The 13580-nt window shown below is 41.2% G+C and overlaps 1 protein-coding gene across 1 annotated transcript; it reads left to right on the top strand.

The window, feature by feature from the left end:
- Nucleotides 1–489: 489 nt before the first annotated feature.
- On the top strand, nucleotides 490–9023 carry FAM162B (family with sequence similarity 162 member B). Its single transcript, XM_037065108.1, has 4 exons — nucleotides 490–801; nucleotides 936–1047; nucleotides 4429–4537; nucleotides 7990–9023. The coding sequence occupies exons 1-4, from the start codon at nucleotides 636–638 to the stop codon at nucleotides 8086–8088; spliced, it is 486 nt and encodes a 161-aa protein (XP_036921003.1). The 5' UTR covers nucleotides 490–635; the 3' UTR covers nucleotides 8089–9023.
- The last annotated feature ends 4557 nt before the right edge of the window (nucleotides 9024–13580 follow it).

Raw genomic sequence — 13580 nt, 5'->3', positions numbered from 1 at the left:
TTTCATAGAGGGGGGATGGGGGAAGGTAAAAGAAAGGCTCATTTTGAAGCAAGTTTGGGGAGTCTGGTCTTACTAAGAGGTGGAGGAAAACAATTGTAACAACTGAGGTGGTGTTGCCTGGAAACGAGAAAAAGGATGGGCACAGAGTGGGGGGTGGTGAGGAACTAACTTCAAAATCAGAAGCGTGTGCCTGTCTTTACACTCACTTGGCAAACATGTGCAGCGTCCTCCGGCACTTGCATTTACTGTGCTCTTGTATATCAAAAAGTGGAACCGAAGGGAGAAAGCCTGATGGAAACACGTTTCTATTCAATACAAAGATATATACATGTCTTTAAATGAACCTTTAAAAACAGATGATGGGTCTAAGTGCTCAGAGCTTTCAAGCAGAGGCGGCTCCTCCCCGGGCCCAGCTTGCAGAAGGAATCTGCGTCTAGGGTCGTGACCCCCTATTCCCCGGTCGCCCGCCGGGTGGGGCAGGCAAGGGGGGCCGGACCGAGAGCCGACTGTACGTGCGTCAGAGGCTCCAGCTGCGCGTCTCAGCTCCCCTGGGAGCGCCACAGGCTGAGACTGTAGTGCAGGGAGGTAGTGCCCTGGTCCGACCTGTAGCTGCCGGCGCGGGAGCAGGGCCCAGCATGCCGTCCGGGAGCCTCCTGCGCCTCCTCTCCCGGCGCATCCTCCGCTGCGCCCCGGGGGCTCTTCGAGAAGCCGCACGGGGGCGGGGGGCGGATGTCCGTCCCCAGGGTCTCCCCCGCTACTGCAGCAGCGGGACCCCCAGCAATTCTGGGCCCCAGGGTGCGGGTGAGTCAGGCGTGGGAAGAGGGTTGGGACCGGGCGGGCGAGGAGCCAGGGCTGGGGGTCCAGGCGTGAGCGCGCGCTCATCTGCTGTGCCGTCGCTGTCTCGGTTCTTCTGTCCATCTCCGCTGCTTTCGCAGCAGGGAAGGTTCACAGGGTTCCCGCCGAGCACAAGCCCTCCCAATTCGACAAGAAAATCTTGCTGTGGACCGGGCGTTTCAAATCGATGGAGGACATCCCGCCTCGAATCCCGTAAGTGTGTTCCGTTCCGGCCCCGAGTTGGGTGTGGGGTCCATCCATAACCCGACCTGGGCGCGCCCTGGAACGGAGGCCGCCTTAGTGCTACACAGTGCTTTACCCTAACACCTACTATTTTAAGGAATTTACCTACGGCCCCCATTCGGGTAAACGTCCAGTTTCCAGGCTGCGCAGTGGGCAGCAAAGCGTACAGGGAAATTGCTGAAGTTGCGTGAAAACCCAGAAATTGAATAAGCACTTACCCTGAAGCTCAGACACGCGCCTCCGGCTGGCTCCCAGCGAGCTCCCAGCCTAGAGGACTCTCAGACAGAACTGAAGGCGCGGTCCCTGTCTGTACCGTGGGCGGCTACGGGGGCTCCCGGGGTTGGGGCCGGAGCGGCTGGACGTTCCCAGCAACACCCAAAGAAGGATCGTGGCCCAAGTGTGGGCTGGAAGATCCCCGGGAAGGGGTAGCATCGTGCTACCTCCTTTTCTGGGGTAGCGGACGCCTGGCCTGTGTGATGGCTTTAATGCCGTCGGAGCGCTGGCTCTAGTCGGGCTGGGACGCCAGCATCGCTGAGTTGTTCACCATCCCAAAAAGAAGAAAAAGGTTCTATAAATGATAAAGCAAGCTGACAACTTCATCTCTAGGGTAAATGCAACCTGTTAAAAAAAAAAAGTAAATGTAAACTAAAGAAAAGTAAACTATTCTTTCTGCAGTTTCAGTCTATGCAAAGCAAAACGACGCAGCATTTTGGCGAGGTAGTGGGTAAAAAGGGAAGGAAAATAAATAAAATCAATCCAGTACTTTTTAAATTGATTTTAAAATAGACTAGAACTACAACATCAAATAAGAACTTAAGATGGACTGTATGTTATCTTTATACAATATAATCAATTCCTTTTAGACTAGATAATGAAACCTGGGCGTACATCTTGTCTTGCACACATTACCTACACTTTTATTGCTTATTAACTTACAAGTCACCAAAAGCGTCTTAATTAAATGAAAAAATAAAACGTGCTGAAAAATGTTCACTCAGTAATGAATTCTCAAACATTTATTCCTTTCTTGAATGAAAGTATTCAATGAAGAATAGATTAAAATTTTGAAATACCGTGGAATATAAAATGTGTTTTCAGCCTTTATCCATACACAGAGATGGATGGATAATATTATAAATATTATAAAATTGGGTAATTTTTAAATTTTTAATGGATAATATTTTAAATATTATAAAACAAATTTTCTTTCTTTTTCTTTGAGATCTATACACTCCAAACTGCAGACAGCCCGAAGAGGAAATTAGCCTCAGCAAGCTAAAACACCACCCTCGATTTTGGGGGGGTTGAGTTCTAGTGCTGTAAACAAAGAAATCAAGAATGTGAAGAACCATAAATGAGACTAGGCCCTGGAGGTGGAAGAGGGGATTAGGGGGATAAATAGTGTTGGGGGTGGGGAATTTAACTTAATTTAATTAATTTAATTTAAAAAGAGACACTAGTCCCAGTATTGCATTAACATATCTGTGTGTGTGAAGAGCCCATTGTATAGCAATAATTTCCTCAGGATCACAATTAAAAGTAGTATTATAAACAGGAAACTTTTTCTTTTTTAGACTTTCAATCTTTTATTTATTATTATTTTTTAATTATCATTTAGTCCCCATATACCCCCCTCACCCTGCAACACCAAACAGGGAAATTTCACTTGAAACAGGATGCTTATGCAAAGTATTATAGTTTTGTAGTGGAAACGTGTAACTATTTGAATATTTTTCATTTTTTTTATTTTGAATAATTTTAAAAGCATTATTCCCTAGAAGGGATATTCCTGTTGTGCTAAGTGTTAGACTTACAGGGTAAACAGCTTCCACTGTGTATGCTCTTAATGGGCATATAATTGCCAAGTGACCTATAATTGTTGTACCAGCTATTAATGAGATTTAATAAAGACTGTTCTCTTTCTTGTTCTTTCAGTGCTAAACTAATTTGGTATAGTAGATCAAAGCCAGATGGATGGGTAAAAAATATCAGATCTTTTAGGTTCCATCTGGAACAAAAGCCAACAACAAATATAATCTAATAATGTCTTCATATTCACCTGTTTGCAATTAACATCTTAAAACTTACACCAGTCTGCCTCAAATCTAAGGAAAACAGGCTAGGTGTTGGTTTTCTGTGTTCTTTCAACTAGTAGAAAAGTTTTTCTTTTTTTTAAAGATTTTATTTATTTATTTTTAGAGAGAGGGGAAGGAAGGGAGGGTGAAAGAGAGGGAGAGAAACATCAATGTGTGGTTGCCTCTCACATGCCCCCTACTGGGGACCTGGCCTGCAACCCAGGCATGTGCCCTGACTGAGAATGGAACCCACAACTCTTTGGTTCACAGCCCACGCTCAATCCACTGAGGCAACACCAACCAGGGCATGTTTTTTTTATTTTTAAGAGAAATTGCAACTTGTCTTTATGGAATTTTTTAATGTAACTGTATTTTATTTAAACTTGACATTAGATAAGAAAGAGTACTGCTGAGTACATTCTCCAGAATCACTTTTTAATTATCTGTAAACTGGTACTTCATATTATTGCAAATTTTTGAAGTTGATTTAAAATAAAAGGCTTACAGACATAATTAGTCTTGTAACACTACTTTGTAAGTAGTATATCTAAAATTTTGGACAACTTGCATATAACTTTATTAATGTATAGGACTACCCAATTTCAAGTAAGCATATCAAAGTTCAGAATAATAATAAGAAAATGGAATCTTCTCCTTTTTTGACAAATTGTTGTCATTTTAATCATTTTTTAAAACTTCATGCGAAAGCCATGAAGGAAATGCCTTTTCTGTATAGTTATTCTCATAAAAATATGTAATGTATTATAATAGTATCGTAAGTCATCCTCACAAAAAGTATAATAGTCTCTTTAATTTGGATGCCGTGGGAGGTGACAAGAAGATATTGGGAGGCCAGTAAAATGATGAAAATGAGTTTTAAAAAACTGCTTGTTTAAAACTGAAAACAAAGACCACAAGGACCAACTGAACATGAGTCATAGACTTTAATTCTTACTTTTACCCCCCCCCCCCCACCTATCAGTGGAGGGGACAGGTCGGAGAGTCGGGCTGTACTATCTAGTAGTTCTATTTTGAGCTGTTGAAAACTAAATACTACACTGTGGTTTCTCAATGGCTGACATTAGTAAACACCTAAATAAATACCCGTCCTTTTGAAGTTGATAAGATAATGACCTAGCATTTGGAGACCTTCATTGTCTGCAATTTGCATTAAGGGAAATTTTTGGAATAGTAACATCACAAATCATTGCCTATTATGCCAGTCTGAAAATCACCTTGCTTTAATACAATTAACAGAATACATATCTTGATTTAGGCCAGAAATGATAGATGCCGCAAGAAACAGAGCTCGAGTGAAAGCTTGTTACATAATGATTGGACTCACTATTATCGCCTGCTTTGCGGTGATAGCGTCCGCCAAAAGGGTGAGTACCTCTTTAAAAATAAAGATAGACTTAAAAATAAAAGACAGACGGAAGTACAGTATGTTCTCACTTGGGATCGTGGGGAAAAAATAGAAGTGAATTTTAAGAAATATTATGAGCTTTCTCAATTTGAGGACTATTGCTGTTCTTTCAACCTAAGAACAGTGTTGTCTTAGATGCCTTCAGCCACCCACATATATATGTCTACACTGGAAATAAACTTGTTCATGGAAATTTGAATCAGCTAATTAACTATATGAGCAGGAGGCACAAAAGCTTGTTTCCATTTGTGAGATAAGCAAAAACCAAAACCCAGAACAATATATTACCTGATTAAAACTCTGCAGAACAAGAACTTTGCTGTATGAAAGTTATCCAGACTAGATCATTCTTTAAATTAAGAAGTCAATTAGCTATTGCATAGAATTGTGAAATGCAAAAGTTGGAAGTAATCACAAAGGCTGACTACTTTGTCTGTATCCCTGTATCTAAGCACTTTTCTTGCCATCTTTAGTTCGGGGTTTCTAGATTGAAATTAAAAGCTAATTCATTCTTCTCTAATTTTTTTCTTGCTTACCCAGATCCTTCCATCTGCTTATCACTTTTTACCACGTATAGCAGCCCCACGAATATTGGGAGACATCTAATACATCCTTGCGAGTCTTCCCCAGTTTTAATTACTCTCCAGTCTCCCTAAAAACTTTCCTCTATTTGAAGCTCTCCTGTGGACACATTCTGGTTTATTAGTGTCTCTATTCATGGTGATACTAAGCCTGTTAGTGATTATCTTTCTTGTTTAGGAATATTATGTTTTAGTAGTGCAGTAAGAGTTGGAACTAGATTTTGACAGCTGCATACACAGAATGGTTGGCTTGGATCCATACATCTTAATTCTCTGGGCTGGTGCCCAGGGAATGGTAACTTAGATTGGTAATTGTTTGTATTGCTCTTCTCTACTTCTCAGGTTTTCAAGGGCGATTGAGCCCGATGATTCACATATGGCCTAGGGTCTGTAAGCTTACTGATGCTATGATGTGTCCATTTATTTCTATTATCTTATCTTGGCAAAGGACTTCTACTTTGAAATTATTCTCACCAGATGGAAAGTTTCTTAAACATTGGCTGGGCTGAACACTTACTTAAACAGAAATAAAGCAATTTGGTCATCTCTTTTTTTAGCCTACCCTAATTAAAATGACTGCCCACCAAGTCGAAGGTTTTCTGGCTGTTAAATGACAGATCGAAGCCTGTGACTGTCTGGACCCTCCTCATTTCATACCATCTTCTCTTTGTTCATTGTGCTCCATCCACACTGGTTCTTTTCTATTTTTTAATACACCAAACTCCTCCTCCTCTCTGGGCTTTCCTTCCTTTCCTTGTTCTCGCCTTAGATGGCTTCCTCTCATTGTCCTTGGAGAAAACTTCACTAACCACCCCATCCATGATGGCCTCTTCCAGATATTCACTATATTATCATCTTTCCGGCTGCTCATGAGTAAGTCGTGACAAGTCATCAATCCTGTTGGGTGTATTTGAAAATATATCCACAATTGGACCCATCCTCACTCTCTCTCTTGATATTGCCCTGGTCTGTTGCCTAATTTATTGCAGTATCTTCTAAAATGGTCTCCCTGCTGTCCTGTCCCTCTTGCCTCTCTCTAATTCACCTTTTATTTTGAGTTGTTGATGCAATTACCTTAACTAAGATTGTGGCAGATGGAGGTGGAGGTTAGAAATTTGAAATATATTTGGGGAGGCACAAAGAATAGACCTTTGTGATAAATTCAAAGTGAGAAGATGTGAGAAAATGGAACAAAGAAACCCCAAAGCCTGGGTTTTTGACTTGAACAACTAGATGGAATCCAGCGCCGTCCTTGAGGTAAGGCTGGAGAAAGAACTCGGTGGCATGACAGTCCTCAATTTTAGATGTGTTAGGTGAGGCGCATGTTAGCCACCAATGTCAAACTTTTACTTATTCTGCTTAGGACATTGTATGCTCTTTAGTCTGAGAATCTACAAGGGGGAGCCCCTCCAAATCATAATTATCTCCTAGAGGGCAGGCCCTTTGTAGTATAGGCTTCCCTGCTAGGTGAGGAGGGTTCTAGGAACCCATCTGTATCAGTACACCAGCTGGCGTTGTTGTGAGAGGCTGCATTTGGCCTCATTGAATTTTGGGGAAGACTCAAAAATTGGGAGAGTGTTTGCCCATTCCATGGATCTACAAGTGCACCTGCCCACACCACACTGAGTACTCCACAGTTTTGACCAAAAATGACATGACGACTCTGCTCCATCCTCCCTATTTATCTGATCTCACTCTAAGCAACTTAACTTTTTTTTGTTTCCCTGGATGAAAAAGTCCTCAAAGGGAAACATTTTGCCCCTGTGAAAGAGGAGAAACCAAAAATGGCAGAAGCACTAAAAGGCATCAAAATCAACAAGTGGAAAAACTGTTTTAAGCAGTAGAAAAAACATCTTGCTAGGTGTTCTGCATCAAAAGGGAGTTCTTTAAAGGTGACTGAAGATTAAACATGTGAGAATAAATACACAGTTTTTATAAATAAATTCTGTTTGGGGGGGTCTCCCCTCACATGACTTCCCTTACTCCTGAAAAAGTCTAAGCTGTCATGGCTTTAAATACAGCCCCTCGCCGCAGTGTATCTACTGTCTCTCTACTACTATGTGTGTTGCATATATGTTACGAGTGTGTGTTGCAACTCCTCATTCTGTCCTCCGTATCTCTTCTCTTTTCTATTCTTTGTGTCTTTATCTCTATGCTGCATTTAGATTTACTTCCTCAGATCTATTTTCTAGCCAGAGTTCTTCCTATTAAGATACTAATTATCTTTCCACAGGTGATTTTTTTCCTTCTCACATAAATGCCTATTTTCTTTGCCAGTTCCTATGGCTGGTGAGAAGAGTTTTAAAACTTCATTTCCTGATACTTCTGATTTTTTATTGGTAGCTCAACTCTATTCCCAGCACCCAAATCCTGGATATTCCTGTTGGTATGGAGGTTAAATTCCCAGGCCACTGCTGTGAAAGCCAGGATTTTTTGCTAACACTCCCAGAATGAAACCATTTCCTTCTATCCTGGCTCCAGTCCTTCTCATTCCCCCATCAATTCATGCCTTTTCAGTTCTTTTCATTTCTGGCACCTGAGGACTTCCCTTTATTTATTTTGAGCTAGCATTTTTGTTACTTTTTATCCAACAGTATTATCTATGTGTGCCAAGAGAGGGTGGGACGGATTTCTGATACCATCTGCCCTGTTGACTGGAAGTGGAATAACTGAAGCAATTTTTTTCCTGTACCAAAGGATCATTTTCTTGGGTACTACGTGTGATGGATGTTTTAAATTACTTTTCTCCTCTTCACAAAATCTCTTCTATATATGTTTACCTAAAACACAAATTTTTTCTCAAGAGTTACAATGCTTTTTTTTTTTGTAGGCTGTAGAAAGACATGAATCTTTAACAAGTTGGAACCTGGCCAAGAAAGCTAAGTGGCGTGAAGAAGCTGCATTGGCTGCACAGGCTAAGGCTAAATGATACTCTGAGTGATGAAGAATTGATCAGAATATGATCACTATTATTAGCAGCAATAAAAGATAGGTAAAATGGAATATTTAACAAAATATTTGCCACTGCATTTTTTAGTGTCAAGAAGCACAGAGCCTTCTGTATTTTTACCTTTTAGTGAACTTTTATTGAAACATACATTCAGACATGTGCACAATGAACAGATTTCACACAGTGAGCACACCTGTGTAACCACCGTCCAGGTGCGGACACCGCACACCCTCAGTGCCCCTGAAGCCTCCTCTTTCCCCTCTGCTCCTCATTGCCCTCCAAAGGGCACTGTCCCTGTGGGTTTTACCACCACACAGTGGTTTCGGACCTTACATAAATGGAATTACAGAGTATGCACTTGCGAGTATAGATTCTTACACTCAACATTATGTTGTGAGATGTATCCACAAGTTATGTATAACATTAATTCATTTACTTTCAGTGCTACAATATTCCATTGTATGAATATGTCACAATTTATCTGGCTGTTTGGTCCAGTTTCTGGTCATTACAGATAATGCCAAAATGTTATTCTGTGCATGTCATTCAAACGTTGTTAAACTAAAATCACTAAGGGGTCTTTGAAATCTAATCTTTGAGCCCACATTCTACTATATTTGGTAATTGGATAGTCCCCCTAGTTATTTTTTATAGTTTGTAACTAGGTGGAACAGAATTAAAAATTCTGATAAACCAAGAACTCTTCATTTCAAAATATATTTTAATATTATGAAAGTACTAAGACTATACTTGTATAAGCAATTTTAAAAACACAAACATTAAAGAACGAAAAATGGTGGTCTTCAAGCTCGTTTGAATAAGCCTTAGAGAAGCTTTTAAAAGTATGTATCTCCTCTTGCGGTTTTAATTTAGCATCTATGTGTTTAATTAAATTTATTGGGTTTAAAACATCACATAAATGTCATGTGTGACTTCTGTATAATTTTTAAATCATCAGTGTAAGTAGTTGAAATGGCATAATTTCCAGCTTATTGTATATTACATGTGCCTTGTACGTTTTCCATCATAACCCTGAAGCTACATAATTAGCTCCCTCATTTTAATGAGGATGTCTGCTTTGTAACCTTAAGGAAAAGGCCAATCCTCCTTGTCAAGCTGAAGAGCCAGACCACACTTGCACTTTACATTAGAAGAAGTCTGACTTTGATTTGAAAATGACAGTGTTAAAACACATTTCTGTGATGACAGTCTCACTTATGCATTCAGCTCCAGGACAGAGACGGCACGCGGCGTTGCTGCACCCGCCCCGTGGGTGAACCCGGGGGTTAGAGCCGGCTGCTCTAACTCTCCACACACCAGCTTGCTCTGCTCTGCCCCGTGGAACTCTCAGTAGGGACCCATTGCTGAAGTATCACTTTTGTCACCCAGAAGTTTCCTGCAACACAGAGAAAAGTATGAGTAAGATCCAGAGTCCAGAAATGCATGAGTAAGATGACAAGTACCCTTCTTTCTTCCTTTTCCTTCCTCCCTCCCTCCCTCCCTCTTTTCCATCCTCCTTTCCTTCCTTCTTTCCTCCCGCCCTTTCTTTTGGCATAATAGTACAAAGTTCATTAAGAAAAGAGGTGAGAGGCCCTGGCTGGTGTAGCTCAGTGGATTGAGTGCGGGCCTGCGAACCAGAGGATCGAGGTTCAATTCCCAGTCAGGGCACATGCCTGGGTTGCAGGCCAGTTCCCTGCAGGCCAACTCCCAGCAGGGGACACACAAAAGGCAACCATACATTGATGTTTCTCTCCCTCTCTCCTTCCCCTCTAAAGATAGATAAATAAATAAATTTAAAAAAAAAAGAGGTGAGAAAGAACCAGTACGCTACAGTCTTTTCTCAGACAAACCAGTTTAGGAAAGAGTATATATTCAAGTTTAAAGATCTGGAAATCACTTCTCTTAAAAATATCTTACTCTGTATGCTTCCTTGAAAGTCTTCTTGTGCACCCTGCTTGAAGACTCCTGGGACACTCTAAATGTTAGAGAAGAACTCAAAGAAAATGTTTATAAGGATAAATATGATAATTTCCATTTCCTGTTAGATGGAAAATTAGATGTCCAGAGAAGTCATCTAGTATGGAACTAAAAATTCTGAATAATTTTTAGAGCATCTTTAAAAGTACTTGGCTGAACTGTTTGGAAAAGAAGGAAGATCCTTGCTATAGATAAGGAAGTAAAAATCCGAGGCGTTAAACCAATCTAAGGTTGGCTGCTATTTGCCAAGTGGGCATCTGGCTACCCTAGGGTTTTGCACAGGAGGGAGAACAGACAAAAACGAGAGGCCTGTAAAGGCCGAGAGGATGGCTATCCACGTGAAGCCAAAATTCCAGAAAGCCTATACTGTGACAGGGTTGAACTGGGGTTTTGTGGTGACGGTCGTGTGCCTGTTATATCAATTCAGGTTCTACCACAGAAACAGAACCAGTAAAAGAAAGTTTTATATGTATATTTGGAGAGAGAAGTGAATGATTAGACTCAAGTGAAAAAAAGTAAAAATAAACATTGAATGTGTATTCTAAAAGGATCTAACTTCTGGGTCAGAAAATATGCATAGCACGTAAGTTGTAGAGAAATAAGATCTTGTATTAGTTGAGAGGAAGGTAAAGTTATCAACTTGAGATTTTGTTAAATTCAACAAGTATGTTAAAATCCCTAGGGTAACTTAGAAAAATTTGAACTTTCAAACAAGCAGAGATTGTTAAAAACCTTCCCTGCTTTTTGACTAATTGAAAGAGAGAAAAGGAAAAAACAAGGGAAACAGGACACAACAGCAGAGTCAAAATGAGTCCAGATGTAATCAGAATAATAAACCAAACTCTGGTAATAAATATAAAAATACTTAGAATGTATTAAAAATAATAATATTCTGCATACAAAGTACACAACTAAAACGACAGTAACAGAAGGTAAAATGGAGAGAATTTATAGCAGACAATTCTTAAGCAAACTATTGCTACCGTAGCTATATTAGCTGTGGGGGCAACTTTGCCCACAAGTCCGCTGTCCACCACGGATGAAAGTAACACTAGCAAGACATGATCTGCTTGGGGAGGAGAGGTGGCCAATCTCTCAGAGGAAAAAGGCCAAGGGCCCCTTCCTCAATGGCTTTTAGTAGGTTGTAATACATAGGTGATAAGGATCAAACAGTAGATAACATTTCAAAGAATCTGAGGGCTTAGTCTGAGTCAGTGTCTGTCAGGAAAGGGGGTTGTAGAAACTTTGGGAGACACACACATTTCTTGCTCGGACCCTTAACATACAAATGAAAGCACTCTTAGCAAAGCAGGCTTCACAGAACTTAGGAATTCTTTCTTATGCCCGATCACTCCACATCCCACTTTACTTGGGCAAGGGGCTGTACTGCCTCCCCCATCACAGATTTTCAGGCTTAAGTGGATTAGAGCCAGGAAGCGCTTCTCCCAGAGGACATGGGGACTTGGGCTATGTCAAAATAGCCAGGGAGCAAGGGTACAGCACTCTTTCTTTGTTGAAGCCCCCCAAGTCCTTCCATGATGGCCTCCCAAGTGATCATGTCTGGCTTAGGTTGCCCCTCCTCGGAGGAGTCGTACCTGTCTCTGACTATCTGACCGTGCACTGAGGGCAGGGGATGAAGCAGAGGCAGTGTTGCTACCAGAGACAAGTTTTGTCTCCTTGTGGCTCGCATTCCAGAGGCTGATCACTCAGCCTTAGCCATGGCGAGTAGTTGTAACTCCTGAAACCAGGCAGAGCAGTTCCCAACAATTAGCATCAAATGAAATCACCTTTAAGAGAAAAAGACTTACTCGAGATAAAGGATCACAACATATTGGTAGAAGATTTAGTACATCAAAAGGTATCATCCTCATGGTAACGAATACCATGGCACCCAGCTACAAAATTGGCCTGTGCACCCTCAACAGCAATCTGGCAAATTAGTGGCTGAGCGCCAGTAGATGCTAGACTCGAGGGCTGACTTTCCACACTTGGATGCACTTTGTTCCCAGTGTCACCTGTGGTCACCCTGGGGTAGAAAGCCTGCAAGCAGGTAGGCTTTGACATACACCAGTGTCCAGGCTGCAACAGTGAGTAAAGTGAGTATCCGAAAATAATCAATATACCTTTACTCTCAAGGTTGGTGAGAATCCAGGGCTTTGATTAAAGCTGGGGTATCAAACTCATTTTCACCTGGGACATCATGATTGCCTTCGAAGGGCGGAATTTAGAGCTCCTTGCCCCTAGTTAAGGAGTAGTTAGTTACAGAGTCCTGAGATTACATTCGGCCCTTTGAAGGTCTGCGAGGCTGATGTGGTCCCCAATGAAAATGAATTTGACACTCCTGGATTAAAGGCAGCTGTGAGAAAAAATGAAGTTGTGCTTGCCCTCAAATCAGGAACTACAGGTGAGCATTTGGCACACTGGTTAATCAGATCAAGACAGCCCTGGGTGTAACAGTGGAACCTGGGTTTGGTAGGCATGAATTCACGGAAGACAGGATGCCGAAGGTTCACTGGTTGATGGTGGAGTGGGTACTGATGCTGTCCATAAATGTATCGTCAGGAGGTAATAATGCCTGTCTGGCAACGCTATTGTGAGGAGTGAGGACATATTTGACATTGACATGTTAAAAAAATGTTTGCTCAGAGGCTGATCAGAATGGCTGCTACTAAAAAGTCAACGAGTAAGTGTTGGCGAGGATGTGGAAAAAAGGGAATCCTCGGTCACTCAGGGAAACAGAATGGAGGTTCCTCAAAAAGACTACAACCCTGCAATTCCAGTTCTGGGCATTTATCCATGTCCTGGGGCCAGGTGGCTCGTTTGGAGCGTCATCCTGTATATACACTGAACGGTATACTTGGGGATTTCTGGGAAACTGAACTCCACTGCAAACTGAAGTCTATTTATTGACCTGTACATTGTATTTTTCATGCATTTTTAGTAATTCGTTCGTCACTAAAATTGCAGACTGCCTTACCAGGTATACTGTACCCTGACAACAACTGATCCAATTACTTTCACTACTCTGATCAGCAAGTGTCAAATACTGAAGGAAATGAAGCCAGCCAAAGCAAAAAAAAAAAAAAAGTGGTGGCAAAAGAAGATAAAAACACTAGGTTAGGAAGGCTTAGGGTTGGCTACTGTGTGACCTTATGTTCCAAGTACATTAAGAAAATTAGACCCTCCGATTTCTATTTATTAGGTTTAAACTCTTCCTTAAATAAATGCATTGTACTGGTTTAAAGAGCAGAGTAGAAAAAAATATCTCAAACAGGTGAATTGTCCACAACTGTCAAGGCCTGAGATACATAGATAAATTAGATATTTCCCTATTACAGCAAAATACATAGATTCTAAAATAGCAATATACTGCTTCGAGCAGATATGCTACAGTCTTACTAGTTTTAGTGGATGGAATTTCAATCAATGCAGGCATTAGTTTTTGCTCTGCTAGGAATATACGTATTATCTAAGTGAGAACAAATGAAATAGAC

Source organism: Sturnira hondurensis, unplaced genomic scaffold (genome assembly GCF_014824575.4).
Source record: "Sturnira hondurensis isolate 20B ecotype Veracruz unplaced genomic scaffold, ASM1482457v3 Scaffold0015596, whole genome shotgun sequence".
Classification (NCBI taxonomy): Eukaryota; Metazoa; Chordata; class Mammalia; order Chiroptera; family Phyllostomidae; genus Sturnira; species Sturnira hondurensis.
Note: the sequence above shows the minus strand (reverse complement) of the source record. Positions and strands in the feature narration are given on the sequence as shown.